We start from the raw sequence: 25,640 nt of genomic DNA, 5'->3' as shown, positions 1-25,640 counted from the left end.
GTCAGAAGTCCAGAATACTCCTCCCATTGGAAATGGAATGTGGATCAGAGTCAGTACACAGAGTGTATGTGTGACATACAAAGCAGGACATTAAGGAGGATGTTTATGCTGGCAGTGGTTGTCTTGCCATCTTCACCTCCAGGATTCTTGCATGGACGTCCTCGCTTGAAGGGGGGTCAGCTGCTACAGAGGCATGGGTGTCTGTGGGTGGTTGTGCCTCCAGTAGGGCCTCACGGCCTGTGGCTGCCACAGATGTACCCGGGCCTGATGTAGTGGAATATTGGGTTGGAAAAACCCTGCTCGGTTATATGGCTGTCCCTCAGCACCCCTGTTAGGGAGGCCACGTTGGAATTGTGGGCCTCAATTTATTTGCACATGTCCCTATGTATGTCCCTCTGCAGCTTCTTCATTTCCCAGAGTTCAGTCAGTACCTGGCCCATCACACCTTGGGACTCCTGATAGACCCTCAAGACTTGGCTGATAGTATCCTGGTCGTGAGTGGCTCCAGGGACCTCACTCTGCTGGCCCACAGCATCCCTCCCATGTACTCTGCCCCCAAGAGCCTGTGCCCTTGGCACTGGGTGCCCTCTCCAACTGGGTCCCGGAACCTCAGTGTCACGAGTGTTGGTTGGACGTCAGGGTCCAAGTCTGGGAGGTACTAGATGGTAGAAACTGTACTGGATACACAGGTTGTGGACATATGTTGCCTGTGATGATGATGCAACAGGGCTGGGTGGTGTAGTTGTGGGCACAGTGAGAGTCACTGTTGCTGTCTGGCCAGATTGGCAAGATGTACCTGGACTGTCCTCCACATTCACAAGTGTTGTGATCACTGAGGGCTTCATCCGGGAGTGGATTGGTCAGGTTGGTGGATGAAGTCTGTCCAGGGCCTATGCTAGCTCGGCCTGCTGAGTAAGAGAGTACATTTTTATTGGTTGAAGTGTGCCATCTGTCTCCAGAGGATCTGTGTCACTGTAAGTGGAGACAAGTTGTAGGTTAGCCTACTGTGCCATGTTACCATGGTATTGAAGTACTTGACATGACGTGTGAAATTTGCCTAGACTATTGGACTCAAGGAGCTCAGTAGATGTGCTGATCATTTGCCATTTGGATGAGGGAAAGAAAATGACATCTTACCAACAGCGACGCTAATACAGTGGAGAGGCAACATGTGCACTTGACCATTTGGAGGCCTATTTGAATGTGATACAGTGAAACACGCAACTTTTGTGTATCTGCTTTCATCATATGTGCAGTGGTGTGTTAATGTGTTTGCTGCTGCTACCAATCTGCTAATGCAGCTTAAGGCATTAGGAATACTTGGTGTATAAACATGGTAAGGTGACATTCTTGTCCTCAATAGTTTCATTTTGGGATACCAGGTCAAGATGGAGCTGGTTAGAGAGACACATCTCAGAGTTGAGCTTAATCTGTATTTTGCTCACTCCCAGGTGAGTAAACTTCATTTGAGAGTATATACACATGTGTCTTTGGGCAAGTGAACAGAAGGCTGGTGGTTGCGGTTACCCCCTCCAGAACCAGTCGAGACTGTTATCCACTTGTGAGACTGTGGCTTTGCACTCCCCAGGATGGTACAGTGGGCAACCCACCCACTGTAGAGACTTGAGAGACTGTGGCTTTGCACTCCCCAGGATGTAACAGTGGGCAAGCCACCCACTGTAGAGACTTGAGAGACTGTGGCTTTGCACTCCCCAGGATGTAACAGTGGGCAACCCACCCACTGTAGAGACTTGAGAGACTGTGGCTTTGCACTCCCAGGATTGAACAGTGGGCAACCCACCCACTGTAGAGACTTGAGAGACTGTGGCTTTGCACTCCCCAGGATGGAACAGGGAGCTACTCACCCACTGTAGAGACTTGAGAGACTGTGGCTTTGCACTCCCCAGGATGGAACAGTGGCCATGGAGGTCCATCGTGGATCTGGCGTCGTGGACTCATTTGGCTGAGGTGCCCCCCCTTCCCTTCCCCCTGAGGTGCCTGTAGTTTTGCTATCTGATGCCCCTGCAGTGTTCTCTTCGTTGGAGTCAGGTATCCTGTGTGGGCTTTGCCCATGTGATTTGGGCCCAGTGGTCCATGGACAATGCCTGCTACAATGATCGGACTTTAAAATTTATATATATAAAGTTTTAGATGTTTGATATATTTTTAAGCCAGTGATACAATGTATTCCAATGTTTAGAATCATTTCCTTTTGTCTTTGCATTCTTCCGGGGGATTTGGGTGGGGTAACTGTGATGTGTTGCTATGCATTGATGTGTGTGTTGTAGTGGGTGAGGGTGGGGGTGGGGGTGTCGCGTATGTGTGTCCACGTAATGTTTTCCCTCCCCCCTCCCCTGTGTCGTAGGTGCAGTACTCACCGTTGTCTTCTGCGCCGGCAGTTGTGCTCCTGGTAGAGGAGCTGGTAGACAATCGCTGGTAGGATGTGGAGTTCGGGTTCTATGCTGTCCAGATTCCTCGTGGGGTGTATGGAGGTGAGCGTTTTACGTTCGAAATGGCTGTTTCCGCCGTGTTTTTATCGGCGGGGCTACCGCTCCGGAAAAGGTGGCAGATTGGTAGGTTGTGATGGGGTGGGCAGTACATTGACTCTCGCCTGACTGTTGGCGGTGACCGCCGCGCTGTTTGTTTGTCCCGCCGTGGCGGGCGGTGTGTTGAAGTGACGGTCTCTGTTGGCCATTTCCGCCAGGGTCGGAATTCCATTTTTTTTACCGCCAGCCTGATGGCGGTTTAGCCGGAGGTTTAACACCGACCGCCAGGGTTGGAATGACCCCCCAAGTCTTTCCACAGGAGGCTCATTTTGGCAACATAACAGGATCTGCAGGTCTACAGGGAGTGGGCCAGGTGCCACAGTTGCAAAGCCACTATAACTCTACCCCAGCCTGACCTGTGTCCCTTACTGGGAGATACATTTGACAGGCCCTGGTCTCTGCAAGCTCAGCATAAAGAACCTACATTACACTCATTTCCATCACTTGTATGCATGTCAGTACATCATGTGCCCATCCTCTATGCGGGTTGTGGCTTGTGTGGCACTCTGAAGGGCACAGTGATTTTTATATGGTTCTCATACAACAGTTTGGCAAGGCCAGATGTGGTCTGAGCAATCTGTGGCATTATACACATTGTTTACAAGACCCTCAAATGACTCAAACAGTGTACAAGCACAGCTCATGCTGTGATGCACATATATCTCGTTTGACATTTACAACCATCATATCCAAAAATATGTCATTGTATGGCTGTAAGGTCTCCATGCCTAGGTATATAAATGCAACACAAGGAGGATCTAGGCCATATTACACATCAAACAACACAATGGTAATCTGAAATACATAGAGTACTTTTCTCCACTACCTGAACCATGTCCATCTCATGAATGGCACACAAAATGTGACAACAGGCACACAAAAACTCTAACTGGCACACAGAGGCACATTGCAGCCTATGAGGAAGGAAAGGATCGCGTTGAACAGTCAGATAAGCCTATGAGGTTCTTACCTGTTTCTCTGGTGAGCCATAGAGCTGACCATACAGGGGAAAGACCACCTCATTGAGCCTCTCTAGCTCCTGAGGAGAGAAGGCAGGGGCCCTTTCACCTGCTTGGCCTGGAACGTTTGCTTCCAGAGGCAGCACACAGCAGCTGAAGTGGTGGAGGTGTTGATGGCAGCAGTGTCAGGAGTCAAGTGAGTGAATTTGCAAAACGCGGTGTACATGTACACACCATCAACGCTCACCATCGCCAATGGTCACAGCCATTGGCCCAAGACCATCATAGGCTTGGCTGTGTCTGTTGCGATTGAAACCACTGACTGCGTGGTCAACTTCCGCAGGCGACTGCGGGCGGTTCCTATTGTCCAGTGAAGTAGGTCAGCATCCTCCATTTTTGCGGTTGGAAATACAGTATTGGGCCCTAATAAATGTGTCACAACACCAATATATGTGTTGGTTTATCATAAGCATTCTAAAGTAGCTTTGTTGTGTAGGTTCTACTACACAATCTCCAGTGTAGTGTGTTGCTGGGCACAGATTGCATATTACGGCGGTGCACTGTCTACAGCCGCTGATGATATTTTTGACGGTCGGAACAGACTATTAAATTTCGAGGGGCATAATACATATTGTGAACATATGTGTAGACATCCATGGGGTCACATTTGACCCTTGTGTAGTTGACAGCTCTAATACTGTATATAATGAGTGTAATGTATTTCCAGTCAGAAATGCTTTGTCACATGATTTTGTTGCTATACATCATGTATGTTGGTGTAGACACAACTTATGTAACTTCACAAATAGGTACCCTGGGAGAGGGACAACCTTCAGTGTACCGTTCATTGCCAGACCTTCAAACCATGGAAGAATGTCACATCATCAAACAGTACCGCCTGAATAGGCAAACAATTGTGGATTTATGTCATCAGTTGGAGCTAGATCTGATGCCTGAAAAAACAAATCCATTATGTACACCACCCATTGTTCAACTGATGGCAGTATGACACTTCCTGGCCAAAGGGTATTTCCAATATACAGCGGTCATATCTGGTGGTATGTCCCAACATATGTTCAGGGGTGTGATGAGAGGCATCTTATCAGCAATGATGAAACACATTGACAGGTATATCAGGTTTACCAGAGGTGAGGATTTAGCCAGTGTGAAGGCTGACTGCTATGGTTTTGCTCGCTTCCCATGAGTGGTAGGGCCTGGATAGTTGGTAAGTCATATCTGTCCTGATTTTGTGTATACAATCTCAGGTGCTACACTCATTAAGTGAGTGACTCATTGTGGCACTTATGTCTCATTCCTAAACAGGAGCTCAGCATATCCATGCCGTCCTTGTTTCTTGATGCCGGTGAGGAATCTAACTACACCAGGGGAAGTCCACTTCAATGAGGCCCATGGAAGAACATGGCGGGCCATGGTGTGCTTTTGGGCTCCTGAAGGCCAGATTTCACTGTCTGGACAGGAATGGGGAGACCTCCTCCTTTCACCCGGGAAAGTGTGACAGATACCTGTGGCGTGCTGCATGCTCCATAACATCACCCTGTGGAGGAATATCCCTTACATCCCAGAGGAAGGAAAGCCTGCAATGCCACTGGGTGAGAATCCTAAAATGCCAGATGAAGGTGATAGTGGTGAAGAGGACGGAGTTGACTTGCAACACAATCTCATTGACAGCTTCTTCTCATGAGTGTAAGTATGTCATGGGATGTCATGACTTTTACTGTACAATTAACTGGAGTTGAGATAATATGTGGAGTTTATTATTGTTAGGGAGCTGATGCTCAGGCAAAATCAACCAAAGAGTGTTTGATGAGATAGCTTTTGACACATCCACATCTTGATGATATTGCTTCATTTGTGTTAGATTTAATATAATGTACTTTGTTCTCCAGCTGATTGCTATCTGACTTGTGTCATATGTATGGTTTCCTAACTGTTATCCTTGTTTTGTTCTTTGTTTAGCAACCTTCACCATGACATCTTCATGTGGGCCGTTCAGAGGTGTGACATTGGCATGTACATGATGCTGTTTGGACATACGAAGTGTACATAGATTGTTCCTGGGAATGTAGGTCACAGATTAGCCAAGACAGCTTGCACAGTGATAGGATGGAAGTTTGGAAGACTCCATTGGACTTGTTCCTTGTCGGGTGGTGGCCCTGACTCATCATGTGGTCAGAAAATATGCAGTCCAAGGCCAAATTCATGTTAGTTTTCCTTCACATTGGCTAAACACTCTTCCTGTATGAACTGTATGTAGCTGTTGGTCTGTTTCATCATTATAGGCCAAATTGCCGGTGACACATCACTGACAAATGTGTTTGTCATACCACCAGATGCCGAAGCACTGGATTGTAATGACCCTGTGATCAGAAACTATTCTACTGATATTTGTCTGAGTCTTGAATTATATGATATTGGATTACTTTTGTGTGGTAGGCAATATGGCTCCAGCTGATGACATCAACCACTTTAATGTTTGCCTATTGTACAGGACAATGTCTGATAAATCCATTCCTTCCATGGTCTGCAGGTCCGTACATGTAAATTAGATCATTTAACCAGTATGATTCATTCATGTATGATTTGCTATGTTTCAGACATATTGACAGCCTATGCACTGAACAAAGTAATACAATTTTCCTATTTGACAAGACACTTGTATGTAGGTGTTTGTGTGAAATGGTTGTAATCCTGAGCTGAACACTGTGTACATGCAGCATATCTCTGCTTGAACATGTACCTTGGACCTTCATCGTATGGTTCACATTGTCTGACTTTTCTTCATGGGTAAATGTTAATTTTAAGATAGCACACAATGAGTTTGTGAAGGGTGAATTTATTGAAATGCAACTACATTAAAAAATGGTGACAGAAATAAACAAAAATGTAAAGTGAAGGGGGTCAGTCATGGTGAATGAAATCATTGGCGTAAATGCCACACCATTGGAAGTCAGAAGTCCAGAATACTCCTCCCATTGGAAATGGAATGTGGATCAGAGTCAGTACACAGAGTGTATGTGTGACATACAAAGCAGGACATTAAGGAGGATGTTTATGCTGGCAGTGGTTGTCTTGCCATCTTCACCTCCTGGATTCTTGCATGGACGTCCTCGCTTGAAGGGGGGTCAGCTGCTACAGAGGCATGGGTGTCTGTGGGTGGTTGTGCCTCCAGTAGGGCCTCACGGCCTGTGGCTGCCACAGATGTACCCGGGCCTGATGTAGTGGAATATTGGGTTGGAAAACCCCTGCTCGGTTATATGGCTGTCCCTCAGCACCCCTGTTAGGGAGGCCACGTTGGAATTGTGGGCCTCAATTTATTTGCACATGTCCCTATGTATGTCCCTCTGCAGCTTCTTCATTTCCCAGAGTTCAGTCAGTACCTGGCCCATCACACCTTGGGACTCCTGATAGACCCTCAAGACTTGGCTGATAGTATCCTGGTCGTGAGTGGCTCCAGAGACCTCACTCTGCTGGCCCACAGCATCCCTCCCATGTACTCTGCCCCCAAGAGCCTGTGCCCTTGGCACTGGGTGCCCTCTCCAACTGGGTCCCGGAACCTCAGTGTCACGAGTGTTGGTTGGACGTCAGGGTCCAAGTCTGGGAGGTACTAGATGGTAGAAACTGTACTGGATACACAGGTTGTGGACATATGTTGCCTGTGATGATGATGCAACAGGGCTGGGTGGTGTAGTTGTGGGCACAGTGAGAGTCACTGTTGCTGTCTGGCCAGATTGGCAAGATGTACCTGGACTGTCCTCCACATTCACAAGTGTTGTGATCACTGAGGGCTTCATCCGGGAGTGGATTGGTCAGGTTGGTGGATGAAGTCTGTCCAGGGCCTATGCTAGCTCGGCCTGCTGAGTAAGAGAGTACATTTTTATTGGTTGAAGTGTGCCATCTGTCTCCAGAGGATCTGTGTCACTGTAAGTGGAGACAAGTTGTAGGTTAGCCTACTGTGCCATGTTACCATGGTATTGAAGTACTTGACATGACGTGTGAAATTTGCCTAGACTATTGGACTCAAGGAGCTCAGTAGATGTGCTGATCATTTGCCATTTGGATGAGGGAAAGAAAATGACATCTTACCAACAGCGACGCTAATACAGTGGAGAGGCAACATGTGCACTTGACCATTTGGAGGCCTATTTGAATGTGATACAGTGAAACACGCAACTTTTGTGTATCTGCTTTCATCATATGTGCAGTGGTGTGTTAATGTGTTTGCTGCTGCTACCAATCTGCTAATGCAGCTTAAGGCATTAGGAATACTTGGTGTATAAACATGGTAAGGTGACATTCTTGTCCTCAATAGTTTCATTTTGGGATACCAGGTCAAGATGGAGCTGGTTAGAGAGACACATCTCAGAGTTGAGCTTAATCTGTATTTTGCTCACTCCCAGGTGAGTAAACTTCATTTGAGAGTATATACACATGTGTCTTTGGGCAAGTGAACAGAAGGCTGGTGGTTGTGGTTACGGAAACAGGGCCTATTGGGTTTTGCAGTCAGGTCACTCCCTCTACTTCCCAACACTAGTCAAATGGTATACTCCCAGGTGAGTAAACTTTATTTGACAATTCACTAACAGATGTATTTGGGAAAGTGAACACTGGGCTGGTGTTTGGAGGTACAGGAACAGGGCCTCCTGTTAGTTGTAGTCAGGTCACTCCCTCTACTTCCCAACACTTGACATATGGTATGCTCCCAGGTGAGTAAACTTCATTTGAGAGTTCACTAATAAATGTATTTGGGAAAGTGAACACCCGGCTAGTGTTTGGAGTTATTTGAACAGGGCCTCCTGGTAGTTGTAGTCAGGCCACTCCTTCTACTTCTTAACACTTGACAAATGGTATACTCCCAGGTGAGAGAACTTTATTTGAAAGTTGACTACCAGATGTACTTGGGCAAGTAAACACTGGGCTGGGGTTTGGAGTTAGAGAAACAGGGCATATTGGGCTATGCAATCAGTTCAATCCTTCTACTTCACACAGTAGACAAATGGCATAGTACCAGGCGAGTTAACTTCATTTGAGAGTACACACACAGATGTCTTTGGGTAAGTGAACACTGGGCTGGTGTTTGAGCTATAGAAATAGGGCCACCTTGGAGTTGTAGCCAGGTCACTCCTTCTTCTTCCCAGCATGTGACAAATGGTATACTCCTAGGTGAGTAAACCCAATGTGAGAGTTCACAAACAGATGTGTTTGGGAAAGTGGGCACTGGGGTGGTGGTTGGAGTTAGGGAAACAGGGCCTATTGGGCTTTACAGTCAGATCACTCCCTCTACTTCCTAACATTTAACAAATGGTATACACCCAAGTGAGTAAACTTCATTGGAGAGTTCACTAACAGATGTAATTGGGAAAGTGAACACTAGGCTGGTGGCTGAAGTTACAGAAACAGGGCCTATTGGGCTTTGCAGTCCGATCACTCCCTCCACCTCCCAACACTTGACAAATGGTATACTCCCATGTGAGTAAACTTCATTTAAGAGTTCACTAACAGATGTTTTTGGGCAAGTGAACACTGGGCTGGTGGTTGCAATTAGAGAAAGAGGGCCTTCTGGGAGTAGCAGTCAGGTCACTTCCTCTACTTCCCAATACTTGACAAATATTCAGTATTACACATCTGTTGTCAGACTGCATTTAGGTTGGAGCAAAATTTACATGTTAAGACATACCACGAGTATGGGAGGGCCACCACCAGTCTTGTTGGCCTCCATCTGTTGCCTGGCAAAACTCGTAATCAGGCCCTAATTTTCCTAAGATCACAAAAAAATTGAAATCATAGCTAAAAATATTGGTTTATTATAATCAAGAAGTGATTTCCTTAAAAAAAAATGTAACTCCCAATGCCCATAGGACACATTCATTGGCAAAAACCTATAAACAAGAAAACCCACCCACAAAACACATCACAGTCCAAAAAAAACATATACTTTACTGTAAATTATCATAAAATAAGCAACATAACACAATATAACATAACATAACAATACATTAGTATAACAGCGTAAGAAACCCCAAACTACACACTAGTTAAAAACACTCTTATTAATGCAACTAAGATCCTAATTAAGAGTCTGGTGGTCACCAGACCGCCACACTCGCAGTGGCGGTCTGGACTGCCACAGCTTTGACGGTCCGAATGTCAAATTAAGAGTTTGGCGGTCAGACCGCAAAAAGGTCCACTGTTTCCACAAGGATCAGTGATCCTGACGGGATGAAGGCGGTTGTGGTTGCAATCAGCCCATGGCAGCAATGAAGTCAGTGCTGATGTGCTGATTACAACCTTGTTCCCCGCAGCCTTTTCATGGCAGTCTGACTGCCATGAGAAGACTGACGTAGAACAAGTGCAGGAGTACCCCCGTCCAGCACTCTTGAAATGCACACTGTCAGCTGCACAGACAGTGTGCATTTCAAGGGTGCTGGTGCACCCTGCGTGCGGCAGGATTGCCCTCAGTTCTGTTATGAGCCAGGAACAATGCTGCCACACCTTTCCCACTGGGTTGTCCAGCGGAAACCCTGGTTTCCGATGGTCGGCCCAGTGGGAAAGTTGTATTGGGGCCAGCGGGGAGAATGCCAGCACCATGGCAGTCTCCTCGTCAGGAGTTTGGCGGATGGATGTTTTTATCCACCAAACTCCTAATGACCCCCATAATGTTCAAAAACCCACAAACAACACCATGACCTTTCCGCTATATCCCCTCCCCTAAAAAATCCTAAAAAAAAACCTTGAAAAATGACTTACCTGTTCTGATGAACAGCAGCATCTTAACACGACCTGGATCCCAGAAAAAAGGACTATTTCCCCATAAAAATTAATGGGAAAAAATGTTGAATAAATGTATTAAAAATGTAAAAAAATTGTGAAGTATTCATGAAATATTAGTATAAATATATACACCTATTTGATGTATATGAAAAACATTTATGTTAAAATTATGTCATAAATATGTGTATAAAACAATTTAAGAAATGTTTAAAAAGTGTTGGAAAAAATGCAACATATTCATAATATAATACTAGTAAAAAAATAATTATCATTTGTATGTAATAATAAAAGTTGATTAAAATATTTCATTTATTTATCTATAAATAAATATTTATTTTTAAATTGAAATATATGTTTAAAAATGTAAAATTATATATTAAATGCACTTTGAAATCATAAATAAAATTGGAAACAATTCTTACATGTCTTTATTCTATAAATATATGTAACAAAAATTATTACTTATTTCAAACATATGACTATTTTTTATTATAGTTCTAAACACCAGCAGTGCTAATTAAATAACACAAAATTGTTCTACTACATACAAATACAATTTAATCATAGGATGTCACACAGAAACGTAAACATTTAATAATCTCACTCCAATGTAAACCATTTTTTTAAAAGTGTTGGGCACTAAAGGGATGATATTTAGTATTCCCACTCCAATCTATACCAAGTTGGGGAAGGTGTTGGACACTGAAGGGATGACATTTACTATTCCCACTTCAATTTATACTAATTTGGGAAAAGTGTTGAATAGTAAAGAGGTGACATTTACTATTCCTCACTTCAGTCTATACCAAGTTGGGAAGGTGTTGGACACTGAAAGGGTGACGTTTACGGTTCACACTCCAATCTATACCAATTTGGAGAAGGTGTAGTACACTAAAAGGGTGGCATTTGTTATTCTGACTCCAATCTATACCAATCTGGGGAAGGTTTCAGACAATAAAAGTGTGACATTTACTATTCCCACACTAACTTAAACCAATTTGACGAAGGCGTTGACCACTGAAGGGATGACATTTATTACTCCTATGTGTACCAATTTGGGGAAGGTGTTGGACACTAAAGGAGTGAACAATTTTATTTCCACTACAATCTAAAACATTTTATCCAAGGTGCTACATAGTAAACATTTTACATACACAATACTTACTCTTTACTATAATTTTTCATCTATAAACTAAACTACAATTTACATTAAAATTACATCAACCAAAACTATACACCTGTACATTCGCATTTAAACATTAACATATATAGAATATATTTTATCACTATTAATAATTCATGTATACATTTTATTATTTACTACCATTCCTAAGCTTTAAATAAAATAAAATCATAATCCACAATTAACAATAATATAATTAAAATGTTTTTTTTAATAAACATTTTATTAAAATATCTACAACAATATAATTTGCTGCACAATATATTGTAAAATATTTTAATCATTATTTTTTTCAGAAAAAATACACAATTCATATTGTTATTGGAGAAAATAGTAAATAATTAAGTTTAATTTTTAAAACAAATTTTAAATTTTAGCATGTACTTAAATATTTACAACTAAATAATGCATTTTAAATGTATTATAATTAATTTATATTTTCTTTAATTATGAATTATTATTTATACAAATATTAACCAAACAATATAACTTTACAAATTGTACTACCTTAATTAGCATAGCATTAAAATTATTAACATTAAATGTATATTAAAATATGCACTTTCTACAAATAACCTCACCCTTTTTCCCTAAAACCCAATATCCAGCTACTAAATAAAAAATATAAAACCATTAGTACAACTACAACTAAAACACAAATTTAAACAAGTTCCTAATTAATAAATTATCTTACTAAAAACACAAATAAAAAATAATTAATAAACATATAAATCAAACACAGTACAATAGGTTACATACAAATTAGTACTTACAAATTATATTACATATAACAATATTTTCTAAACCGATTTTTCCAACCATATTTTTAACTTTGATATTCAGGTCAATGATATTTTTGACATCTTGATACTCATGATAAAATATTTTTTATTTTATATTTTGTCCAAACAGCCCAGGAAAGGCCCCTGTGAAATTTGGGCCATCACCCATAGCAGCACTGTAGTTGGGGACCCTGTGTGCTAATAGGGGTCCACTGTGAAGCATGGACCATCACCAGTGGTAGCGCTGCATTCAATCACCCCATGTGCCAAGAAGAAGCCCCCATGAAGTGCAGGCCATCACCCACGTGCCCTGCAGTAGTCGGTGACATAGTGTGCCCGTAGGGAGCCATCACGAAACCAAGAAAATTACCCTTTGAGGAAGCTGAAGTTGATGACCTTGTGTGCCTGGAGGGGACCACCATGGAGACAGGGCCATTACCCTGTTTCATTGTGCCAAGGATGATGTAGATAACACTTACCAATTGTTGCTGGAGCTGCGAGAGGATGTTCAACACTGATGCAGGACAACCAGGGACAAAAGATCATTGGGGGGAAATAGCAAGAGGTCATGGATCCTTGGAGGAATGAAACCATAGCCCTTGAAGGAGTGCCCTCGCCCTCCAAGGATCTTAGGCTGCCAACATGTCAGGTAAGACTCTTCTGGGCTATTGGGGCCCCTAAGGACAAACTTAACACCAAGGCACTGGTGAGCTCTTGAGACAAACAGACTTTGGGGTGCATAGGACTAGCCTGCTAATGAGGAATTATTAAAAGGGACAGAAGGAGGCGAGGATCTCACCCTGGATAGCGCTAGCACAGTGACCTTAAGTGTGCCGCGTAGATTTTCTAGTGTGCCATACATGCTTTGTGTGTTTACAGTAAATACTTTTTTCTTAAATATTTGACTTGACAATCATCTTATTGCTTCTAGTGTTTATTTGTTGAGTTATAAGCCTATGTATGACTAGCACCCATCTTACCCTGAAGAGCTTTTACTGCTGGACCCATGCTACCAATGAGAGTCAAGTCCTGGACAGTGTAGTACTTGCCCAGTTACTAAAGGTCAGGGCCCTGGACAGCACGTGTAAAAGGTCTCCACTCACATGGCTGACTTGAGGAGCTCCTGCTTGTGCTGTAGCCCTCTGAAACGGGTTCTGACAGCCATCCAGTTTGCCAGTTATTTAAGAAAGCTATGGAACAGTATGGCTAATAAATGAATTGCTTTATTAGTGACTTACAAATTTGGATGTGCATTTCTTTGCTTTATGTGAATCACACCGTAGCAAAGTTGTTAGAGTAACGTAAAAAGAGGGCTCTTCATAGGATTGAACAGGCACTAAAATGAATATTTTTTAGCTAATCTCTTTCTATTCACAACTTTATTAATCCTATCAAACTGCATGTATAAAGTCTGAGGGGCATATTTATACTCCGTTTGCGCCGAATTAGCGTCGTTTTTTTCGACGCAAATTCGGCGCAAAACTAACGCCATATTTATACTTTGGCGCTAGACGCGTCTAGCGCCAAAGTATGAGTAAAGAGCGTCATTTTTTAGCGTGAACGCCTTCCTTGCGTTAATGAGATGCAAGGTAGGCGTTCCCGTCCAAAAAAATGACTGCGACGCAAATGCGTCGTATTTATACTCCCGGGCAAAAATCACGCCCGGGAGTTGGCGGGGCAGAAAACCCCGCATTTGCGCCACTTTTTAACGCCTGGGTCAGGGCAGGCGTTAAGGGACCTGTGGGCTCAAAATGAGCCCACAGCTGCCCTCCCATGCCCCCAGGGACCCCCCCTGCCACCCTTGCCCACCCCAGGAGGACACCCAAGGATGGAGGGACCCACCCCAGGGACATTCAGGTAAGTATAAATATTTTTTTTTTAAATATTTTTTTGTGGCATAGGGGGGCCTGATTTGTGCCCCCCTACATGCCTCAATGCCCAATGACCATGCCCAGGGGACATAAGTCCCCTGGGCATGGCCATTGGGCAAGGGGGCATGACTCCTGTCTTTACTAAGACAGGAGTCATGTAAATGGCGTCTGGGCGTCGTTAAAAATGGCGCAAATCGGGTGGAGGCGATTTTTTGCGTCAACCTGACTTGCACCATTTTTAAGACGCCCTAGCGCCATTTTTCCCTACGCCGGCCCTGCCTGTTGTACGTGGGTTTTTTCCACGCACACCAGGCAGCGCCGGTCTGCTTGCGCCGGCTAACGCCATTCAATAAATACGGCGCCCGCATTGTGCTTCAGAATGGCGTTAGCCGGCGCAAAATTTTTTTACACCTTTAGCGTTAGCGCAGTTTAGCGTCAAAAAGTATAAATACGGGCCTGAATTTAGAAAGTAAACTACAGGTTAACTTGCACAAAATGTAAATGAATGAACAGGAGCATGGGCTAATAAGATTGCATACAAGATGGATTCTCATTCCTAAGATACATATTAGTCAACACAGTTTTGTGTACAGTCACCTAGTTCAAGCAATTTAAATTTCAGAGTGCATTTTTAGGACCCTATCAACACGTATTACCTTTTTAACCGAATAACTTCTGCTGCACCTCCTCCTACAGGTTTTGGTTTCTGAACTTACAAGCACAAATTTCAGCACGATTCCACTGTTTTAAACCATCGAGCAAGAGCGCTTCACAATTGTGGCTAAACATTTTTATTACAAACCTTATGGATTCTGTGAGGTATATTTTTTCATTATTGCAGCAAACAATCTGTTGTAGCACACATTTAGCACTACCAATTTTTGTCAACCTTAACAGATTACATGTATTTTCAAGTTGGTGTCTAATGCATTTATAGTATGAAATTAAGCTATTTCCTTCTGTCCTAATGGTCAAAACGTATTGCAGGAAATTGAAAATATTTTGCTCCATGATTTCTTGGAAGATGTCTCAATTCAGTACCTGAAGACTGCTAGATTGTTTAGCAAAAAGTTTAGAATATGGCTTCTCACCGCTCTAGAAGGGTTTCCGACAGTAGTACAGAATTCTAAACACAAAGGTAAGTTTCAGTAATAAGTATAACTGTTCTCTGCTAAAAGACCAATTGTATTTGGATTAGTAACTTTTTTTAAATATGAACTATTATCCATCACTGATAAAGGGCTCATTACGAGTTTGGCGGTCAGACCACCATGGGGGCGGTCTTTCAAATGGCGCCAGGCCGACGGTTCCAAGATCGCTGGATTATAAGTTCCCCATGGGACTGGTGTGACTCGTGAAAGGAGACTGCAGGGCAGCATAATGGAGCTACTGCCGGCCATGCTTCCCTCCCTATCGAGATGATGGGCGGACTGTGCCCATGCACCACATCGTGCCCGGGACACATTGCATCCCCAAACCCCAAATTTTTGGGGACCCACATGGACCCCTGCCTCACCCTCTATGGGGCTGTACCTCCTGCCCCCCATTTTGGGCCCCTGACCTGCCCGACCGCCAGGCTCTTTCTATGGCGGTGGGATCACCATTGAAAGCTTGGCGGTCTTGCAGGTCGTAATTGCTATGGCGGCCCCAATGCAGTGATCTCCAACACTGGCCGCTGCAATCCCTACCACACTGACTATGGCGGTGCCAGCGATCCGCTGGCAGTAGTCTGGCAGTCCAGCTGCCAAACTCATAATCCGGAAGTCCAACCACCAAAGTTGCGGCGGTCTGACCACTGCTACCATGGCAGTCCACGGACCTCCAAACTCGTAATGAGGCCCAAAGACATTTGTTAAGTGACAGTGCTCTAGGTTGTCCAGCAGTTTGTTGCTTACAGTGAAAGAAACAATTTGTTCTATCACGGAGAGACAGTAGACTAAGGGTGTAATTAGGAGTGTGGCGGTCCTCGGACCACTGCAGTTTTGGTGGCCTGACCGCCACAATACAAGGTTGGTGGGCAGCCCCAGCAACCTACCACCATCTCTGCCAGGAGCAGAGATCCCGGTGGGCTGGCATCAGTGCAGGTTGGAATCAGCCAGGGCGGCAGCCATTATGAGGGTGATGGTGCCCCTGCGGGAAACAGCATTGCTGCCAACTCGATTACGAGCCAGTGACAATGGATACATCTACCTGTTGATTCCTCACCTTTTGAATACTCTGACATCAAGTGAGCAATAAGAAGTCCTCACTGGCGTGCTGACATTAATTCCCTTTTTTCTGCTCCTACAACGCTAACGGTTTTTATACCTCTCTAGGTGTTACACTGTATCAAGGGAACTTTTTCGTTGAGTTTTCTTTGTGCTGCAAAGTCTCTACCAAAGATGTCTGGCTTTAAGCCTTGTAGGTCATATGTCAGTCACTGACCTGCACGAAAATTGCCTGGTGCCTGAGTTCTGATCACGACGTCAGGATGTTTTTCTTGTCAGAGTATGACCCCGAAGGAAAGAGAGGCGAAGCTGTTCCTGGTAAAGGCCTAAGAAGAGAAGCGGGCCATTGAAGATCTAGACGTCGAGAGGATTCATCTTCCCATAGATCTATGAAATCGCATAAGAAGAGGCATTGCTCTTCCCGAGATGCTAGCCAAAGGTCCTTGTCACCAGCTTCCAAGTCTCGATGCCGTTCGACCTGGGAAGTGAGCCCACACTTTCTCCTCCGCAACCGAATTCGCCAGCGGTGTCACTGGCGCCATCCTTGATTGAAATCTCGGCGTTGCCTTCAAGTCCCATGGCACAATTATCTCCCCATACTCCACAAGAGATGGAGCAGCGAGGCTCAGGTCAGGTCCAGCCTCAAGAAGAATATCTGCCCTTCCTGTCACCTGGGGCAGATCCTTCTGCCTTCTTACATGCTATGTTCATCATTTCTAATACGGCGATGACCCCCAGTGGTGCACCTGCAGGCCCCACTGGTCCATTATCCTTCAATCTAGGCTTCGTGGCGCCATATAAACAGGTTCCTTTTATGCCAATTTTACCCACGGCTCCATCACTTTCAGGGAATGCTGATGCTGAAGCCGATAATGTTCGTCCGAAATCAAGTCATTCAATGCCTAGCAGAGGAAAGGTCACAATGCCGGCTCCAGCTTCACCAGCGCCGCTACATACATCCTCGGCATCTGTTAATTCTTTATCCATGCCAAAGATTGAAGTCCAAGTTAAGGTCAAGATCAGAGGCATTGAGACTCTTAAAGGAACAGCAATATCTGGAGGAGCATCAGGATTTGGAAGAAGGAGCTTCCAAGCCCCAAGCTTTGCAAGTTCATGGTTTTGAAGGGATTAAGGTGGCTAGTGGTCTGGATAACTCCCCATAGTGGGAATTGCTATATCCTGGAGGTATTCCGCCTCCAGAAGTAACTTCTTATCACAGTGTGATCAGGAAAGCTGCTGATCTTTTGGAGTTTCCATTGCCAACATCGGAGCTAAAGTGTAACATATTGACTGAGGTTCTCCACTCCTCCTCATCTGCAACAGAACCTTCACTTCCATTTATATAAGTTCCTATTGGTTGTTGCATATAGTGTTGTGATATGTTGTTGGGGGCTGGTCTTTCTATTGGTTTAGGGATTAGAGTTGGGCTTGTGATTGGTGGTAGGGCTGAGATTCTGATTGGTTCCTGGCGTTTCGGGCTGGGCTTGTGATTGGTGGTAGGGCTGAGATTCTGATTGGTTCTTGGTTTCTAGGGTTGGGCTTGTGATTGGTGGTAGGGCTGAGATTCTGATTGGTTCCTGATTTTAGGGCTGGGGCTGTGATTGGTTGTCAGGTTTAGGGGTATGGTTGGTGATGGGGGCTGGGTCTCCCATTGGTTGTTTGAATTAGGGTTACAAATCTGATTGGTTAGGGTTAGGACTAGGTTTCTATTGGCCAGTAGGGCTATTTAAGCCTAGGGCTCAGGGCGTCTCAGCCCGGGCGTCGTGGCTAAGGGCGGAAAGGACAAGAGCAATTGCCTGTTTGGGCCTGTTCAGGACTGGTAGGGTCTAGGGCCAGAAATGCTGCCCAATTCTCTATTGACCAGAAAGGACTTTACTCCCTACACATCAATCAACATGCAAACACATTATCTGCAAAGACATCCAACTTGTGCATCACAAACTGACCGCAGACAGATTGCAATGTCCCATCATCCAACATTATACCCCTTATATAATACATATCCACATATCCTCCACAACTACAAAAGTCAAACACCTTTTATTCTCACAGCAAACACTACTCTGTCCATTCCCACTAACACAACCTGCCATTACCCACACAACACAAAACCACACTATACATTACTTTCAGCCTTCCAGATACACACTCCCTGTTCATACAAACCAACAACACTATCCTCTATTGATTCCACACAGACCACCTTTCATCATAACAGTTCCCAAACTCAGCCTTCCAACACACCCTCTACAAATGCCCTTCCCCTCTCTTCACCAATTACACACAACCATACAATTCTCACACTCCACTCCACCACACATATTACCTCTTCCACTCATCACAACTAACACAAACTCCACTGACAGACATCCATCCCCTCTTACACACCTCATACATGCATCTCCAAAACACATCAGCACCCCCAGTAGGACTCTAATTCCACTCGCCAGCACTAACTCACATACAAATCCCTCACCGAAAACAACTGCATCAATATCCCCTCTCACTATTCCACAAAAACAATACAGACCACACACATCAGCACATCAAATCAACACAAACTTTCATTATACTTATCGTCACACCCACTCCCACCCTCATGACTACACAAATCCCGTTCTGTCTTTACCCCTACATTCTCACTCTTCACAAACACCTACCACAAGCACCCCAAACTAGCAACTTTCATTCACTCGCCTCTCCTCCATTGCACAATTTAGAGCCTTACATCATGATCCACATGCTCCTCCACCACCCCTAACCCATACTACATCCACACTAAATAGACACAAACAAAATAAACAACATGCCACTCTTAACAACTTCGCATCCCCTTGTCTATTACATAATAAGGCTACCCTACAAAAAACAGTACATTCTTCCTGTCTCTCTCAGCCACCAAGTCCACCACCCACACACACAGATCCAACAAAATGCCTCCAAACCTGCTGGAAGAGGAACACTATATTAAAAAACAAGACTATTGTGATCCTCACACAGTTATCACAACTAACAACACACCTGCTTCAAGCTCAAATTATACTGCTTATCCTTCTCCTAAGCAAAACAACACCGCCACTAACACACTTTTTTTAAACTGCCAGCTCATAAATGCTCGGTCACTCTCAGAAAACAATCACCACATCTACAACCTGCTCATAGACACACAACCTGTCTTATTATTCATGACGGAATCATGGTTGGGAGATGACATGGCCCCAGTGTTGCACAAAGCCCTTCCTCCGGACTATCAAACCATCACACAAAACCGTATAGGCAAAGAGGAGGTGGACTAGCTATTATGTTCAAACAGGCAATAAATCTAAGTAAAACAGACAACATTTCCATACAAGGCTGTGAAGCCCTCATCACCAGATGCTACGCTACTCCAACTACCTCCTGTAACTTTCTCCTCCTTTACAGACCTCCACCTAACAACTCAACATTCCCAGATGCTTTTCTAGATACAGTCTCAAACCTTATTACATTATACTCAAACCTATGCATTCTTAGGGACCTAAACATTTGGTTTGACAAACCCAATATGCCCTATCCAAAAGCTATCACCACTGGCCTAGTCGCATTGAACCTACATCAGATTGTACACAATCCCACACACATCGCTGGACACATCCTAGATGTTGTTTTTGCTAAGCCTGAACTGGTTACCGTTCATAGCATCACACTAATCACATGGTCAGACCACCATTTGATAACTTTCTGACATAAAACTCCACAATTCAACACACCCCACAACTACTTACATACATGCACCTATCGACCTTGGAGCAAACTCAATTTTGATGACTTAGAAACACAACTAGCAGCCAACACAGATCTACATACAATTAATTATGTTCCAAAACGTTATGAATGGCTACAGGAAGCTTTTGATATCCTAATACCACTCAGAAAAACTAAACACGACAAAAGAAAACCAACACCTTGGAGAAACACAGAACTTAAAGAGATAAAGCAACAAATCAGAAAGTTGCAGCGGACCTGGCTCAAAACAAACAGTCAAGACAAACTGCAGCTACACAAACTTAACAGAATATGCAAATCATCAATCAAAAAAGGTTAAAAAAGGTACTACTCAGGCAGAATTCAAAATGCTAAATCTGCAACCGAAGAATTTTTATAAAATTCTCAATTAATTTCGAAAACCTACATGTATGGAAGGAAGTCATCCCACTACTCAAGATTTCACAAACAAATTGGCAACTAATTACACAACCAAGGCAGACACATTGCACTCCTATTTAAAACAGAAGAAAACCATCAGCACCAACCCCTTTCCTAAAATACCCACTAAGAATAAACCAACCCAGCCACTATAGTCCTCTGCAGTCCTTCCCAAGGTGAATTTATGGATTTGGTCAAAGCAAGCATACCTTCCGGTTGCCCTTCTGACCCTTGTCCACCACACATCTTCAATAACATTCTTTTACCTACTTCTGCTGCCACACCTGTAAGAAGAATCATCAACAACTCTTTAACTCCAGGAACTTTTCCTGTAGACCTGAAAAAGGCATACATACGACTGTTATTAAAGAAAACAAACCTAGACCTGCAAGACCCCAACAACTACAGACCAATCACAAATGGACCTTTCCTGGGCAAACTGATAGAAAGAGCAGCATTTGCCCAGATGTCACAATTCATTGAAGACAATTCTATACTTTCAGACTTCCAAACTGGATTCCGCCGAGGAAGAGGCACTGAATCGGCACGCATAGCAATCAGGGATGATCCTAAAAACACAGTCGACTGCAATTGAGTTGCTGCACTACTTCTCTTGGACCTCTCGGCTACCTTCGATACGGTTGACCATGACACTCTAATTCAAAGACTCCACGAAGCCGGCATAGAAGGGACTGCTCTTAACTGGATTACATCCTACCTTCAAAAAATATCTAATATCATCTATTCTCCCCCCTTCTCCAAACACTACCTCACAAAAGCAGGGTTCCCCCAAGGATCAATCATCTCACCTTTGCTTTTCAACATCTACATGATATCATTACCAGAACTGATCAATGATTTTTATCTCACATGCTACAACTATGCAGACAACACACAAATACTACTTAAATTAGAATGCCCCAAAAACATTGAAAACTCAGAAATCTTCAGTTGCCTCAGAGCCGTTGATCAGTGGATGATCTAGAGCCATCTCAAACTAAGTGCCTCCAAAACAGAAATACTCATATGTGGTAACTGGAAAAGTTATGCGCCTGGCCTGACGATCTCGGACTACCTCCTCAATTACCCAAGGAAATAAAAAACCTTGGAATCACCATTGACTCCAAGTTAACTTTGAATGCCCATGTGGACAAATTAGCACAAACAAGCTTCATCACCTTGAAGACTCTTCCCCCAACTCGGATTTCCACACAAGGTGCAAGCTACTACCTTGCTTGTACTATCCAAAATGGATTATGCCAATGGCCTCTACCATGGATCATCTCTATCTATTATGAAAAAACTACAACTTATTCAGAACTCCGCAGCCAGGTTACTATTACATGTAAAGCCACAAGCCCACATCTCCCCTGCCTTGAGAGCACTACACTGGTTACCCGTTGCCAGAAGATGCACCTTCAAGCTGCTTTGTATCACCCACAAAGCTATACATGGAACAGAACTGCTTTTTATCAGAAAGAAAATAACCAAACACATTCAACAAAGAAACCTCTGCTCAAGTTTGGCACCCCGCCTTAGAACACCACCATACAAGAAAAAGACTATTGGTGGTACATCCTTCTCAGTTCAAGCAGACAAACTATGGAATTCATTACCCCCAGCTATAAGAGCCACAGATAACTATCTTGTCTCCAGAAAACTACTCAAGAGTTGGCTCTTTCCTTCATAACCACCATATTCTAACAGCTATGGACTGCATATGGCTATGTTGATAAATATTGTTTGCTAATTGTGTGTATATTCTACTTATATATAGTTCTTTAGACAATATGTATCACTACTATGTCATAACAGTAAACTACACACACATTATTTAAACCTGTTTAACTAATGCATAATTATTCATGGTTTAAATATGTATATGTATGTACATATATGTGTGCATATGTGTGTGTATTCATGTGTGTATGTATGTGTGTGTGTGTGTGTATATATATATATATATATATATATATATATATATGTATGTTATTCTATGCTTAACATGTTCATAGGTCATTGCATAACTCCTGGATAAGTTGTTGTACTAGATACTTTTGAATCCCTGCTCTCATCTTAAATCACACTTATCTACCTATCACCATATGTCATGTCTCCATCAATCTATCCTCCATTCCCACTCTGACTCATCCCAAATCCATTCTACTACTTTCATCTCCTAAATAACTCTACCTAAGCTCTTCCCTCCTCTTCCACATCTAACTCACCCAAACCTCACTTTACTACCATGATCTCCCAAACAACCCTACTATATTCTTCCTCATTTATCTCACCCCGCTACTGTGATCTCCCTAACCCTTTCCACAGACTCTTCCCTCCTCCATCCCACCTTTACTCATCCCATGCCTAAGTCCTATTACCATAAACTCCCAATTAACACTTCTGGATTCTTCCCTCCTCCCCCCCTCCATTACTCCAGTCAATCTAATTAACAAACTCACATATCCGCAGCTCAAATTAACTCATAATAATACTAAAACTGTACTCACTTTTCCCTATACTAATCCACCACTAAATCCTAGCGCTATATAAATACTATTCGAAACAATACAATACAGTTTAATGAAGCATTGTCAGAACTGGTTCTGGATTTGTGGTGGAAGCCTGAAACTACTCTGGCTCTGTCTAAGGAGATATAGGGCTGCACCTAGTGACCTGCAATTCCTCAGCCAACATCCAACACCTCAAAGTCTGGTGGTCCAAATGTCTTGTTCTGCTAAATCAGCTCTTGGCTCCTTCCCTACAAGTCCTGCAGATAGGAAGTCGAAACATATGGAACAGTCAGCAAAAAACGTGTTTTCATCATGTAGCATGACATTAAAATCTTTGAACGCTACATGTGTCTTGGGCAGATGCATCCATGCACTGATGGACTCTGCTAAGGAGATGGTTCCTAAGCTTCCGGAGGATGTGCAGGAGCATTTTAAAGAGTTGTTTCAAGACAGTCAGGCAGTGCCTAAGCAGGTCTTCCAATCTGGTCTGGACACTGTGGACTCTGTTGCCAGGGCCATGGGAACATCGGTGGCCTGCAGAAGGCATGCATAGTTATGGGGTTCCGGATTTTACCCTGATGTACAGTCCACCTTAATGGATCAAGACTATTTGGAGAGAAGGCTGTCTCAGCACTAGAGAGATTCAAGGAGAGTAAGGCCACGGCTAAGTCTCTGGGTTCCCAATCTCTCTCTTTGGTCTATAGACTTTTCAGAAGATTTAGAGTATTGGGCCGCGGCTCCTCCTTTAGTGGTAGGCATCAGTTCCAGGGGCAACAATCTGCCAACCCCCTCTACAGGTCCTACAGAGGTCAGGGAAGACTTAGGCAATGTGGTGCTGCCCCGCAGCCTTCCTCCTCCTCATCTTACACTGGGAACCTCTCAGGAAAGCAGCCCTAGTTCTCTCCCCTTTCAGCAGCATGTATTGCCCGCAGGGGGAAGGTTTATTCATTTTCTTCAAGAGTGGGAGTCAATAACATCAGACAAATGAGTTTTGTGCATAGTAGAAAATGGGTATGCCCTTCCCTTTTGGGATTTTCCAACTCCATTCCCTCCCCAGCATACTTTTAGTTCCGAGGATCACCTGCTGTTGCTTCAGCAGGAGGTACAAAATCAGCTGTTAAAGGGCGCAGTGGAGTTGGTTCTGGAGCAGGAAAGGGGTCCGGGATGTTATTCAAGATATTTCCTGATCCCCAGGAAAGATGGTCTTTTGATGCCCATCCTGGACCTGAGGATTTTGAATTGGTACCTCAAGCAGGAGAAATTCAAAATGCTAACCCTAGCTTAGGTGCTTTTGGCACTAGACAAGGAAGACTGGGTGGTTTCTATCGACTTGCAGGATACATATTATCACATCCCCATTCTGTAGTCGCACAGGAAGTATCTTCGGTTCATACTACGGTTGCAGCACTACCAGATTTCGGCCCTTTCATTTGGTCTTACTTCTGCGCCTCAAGTCTTTATGAAGTTGATGGCAGTGGTTGCAGCACATCTCAGAAGGAGGGGAATATCAGTATTTCCTTGCCTGGACGATTGGCTGCTCAAAGCCAGGTCTCCAGAGTTGGTGCTGCACCATTTGCAGGTGACAACCCAGTTGTTGTTCAACCTGGGCTTTTCGTTGAACATGCCCCAATCTCACCTGGAGCCCTCTCAGTGCCTCCTGTTCATAGGGGCAGTACTGGACACAATATTTAATCATGCTTTTTCCCCTCCTCAGAGGATTAGGGACATTCAGGATATGATTCTGATATTTCAGGATGGAGAGGTTGTTCCGGTCCTAAAGGTCCTACGCCTGCTAGGTCTGTTTGGTTCCCATATTCTGCTGGTCACTCATGCACGTTGGCACATGAGGGCTCTCCAGTGGTGCCTCCGCAAGCAGTGGTTTCAACACTACGGAGATCTCAAGGAGTCTATAACAATCTCCAGAAACACTGCAGCTGATGTTCGATGGTGGAGTGTGGACAGCAACCTATTGCAAGGGAGGCCGTTTTGTCATCCATCTCCTGTGACCACAGTTATAACGGATGCTTCCACTCTATGGTGGGGAGTGCATCCGGGCGATCTGGAGATCAAAGGTCTTTGGTCTCATGTGGAACAGATGTTTCACATCAATCTGTTGAAGTTACGGGCGATACGTCTTACTCTCAGGCCTTCCTCCCTTCCATTTGTGCTCAGTCTGTTCAAGGCTTGACAGACAACACAACAAACGGGGATGGGTAGGGTTGTATCTTCTCTACAGAGAGGCTCTATGACTCTGGTCCTGGGCTTAAGACCATGAGGTTTGCATAGTAGCAAACCATTTGGCTGGAGTTCTCAACGTGCAGACACTCTTAGCCAGCATTTTTCAGCCAACCACGAGTGGCGACTCATCCGGAGGTGGTTCTTTAGTCTTCCACTTATGGAGGACGCCTTAGATAGACCTGTTTGCCATTTGCTAGAACGCACACTCCTGTCTTTCTGCAGCATCTAGTTTCCGATGAAGGAAGCATTGGGGGACCAGTTTCATTTGAGCTGGAGCAACCGACTGTTTTACGCGTTTCCTCCCATACCCTTGTTCATCGGGTCCTTAGGAAGATTTGCCATGACCGGGCCCAAGTCATATTAATAG

General features: G+C 44.0%; 1 protein-coding gene across 1 annotated transcript in view; it reads left to right on the top strand.

Moving 5' to 3' along the window:
* Nucleotides 1–25,640, top strand: part of RFX8 (regulatory factor X8) — a 534,555-nt gene that overhangs the window by 217,500 nt on the left and 291,415 nt on the right. Inside the window, exon 5 of the mRNA XM_069203480.1 lies at nucleotides 15,118–15,268. Coding sequence (XP_069059581.1) covers nucleotides 15,118–15,268 — 151 coding nt within the window. The remainder of the gene's footprint in view (nucleotides 1–15,117; nucleotides 15,269–25,640) is intronic.

This window comes from Pleurodeles waltl, chromosome 8 (genome assembly GCF_031143425.1).
Source record: "Pleurodeles waltl isolate 20211129_DDA chromosome 8, aPleWal1.hap1.20221129, whole genome shotgun sequence".
Lineage (NCBI taxonomy): Eukaryota > Metazoa > Chordata > Amphibia > Caudata > Salamandridae > Pleurodeles > Pleurodeles waltl.
The sequence above is the reverse complement of the archived record's forward strand: the minus strand, read 5'-3'. Positions and strand labels throughout refer to the sequence as shown.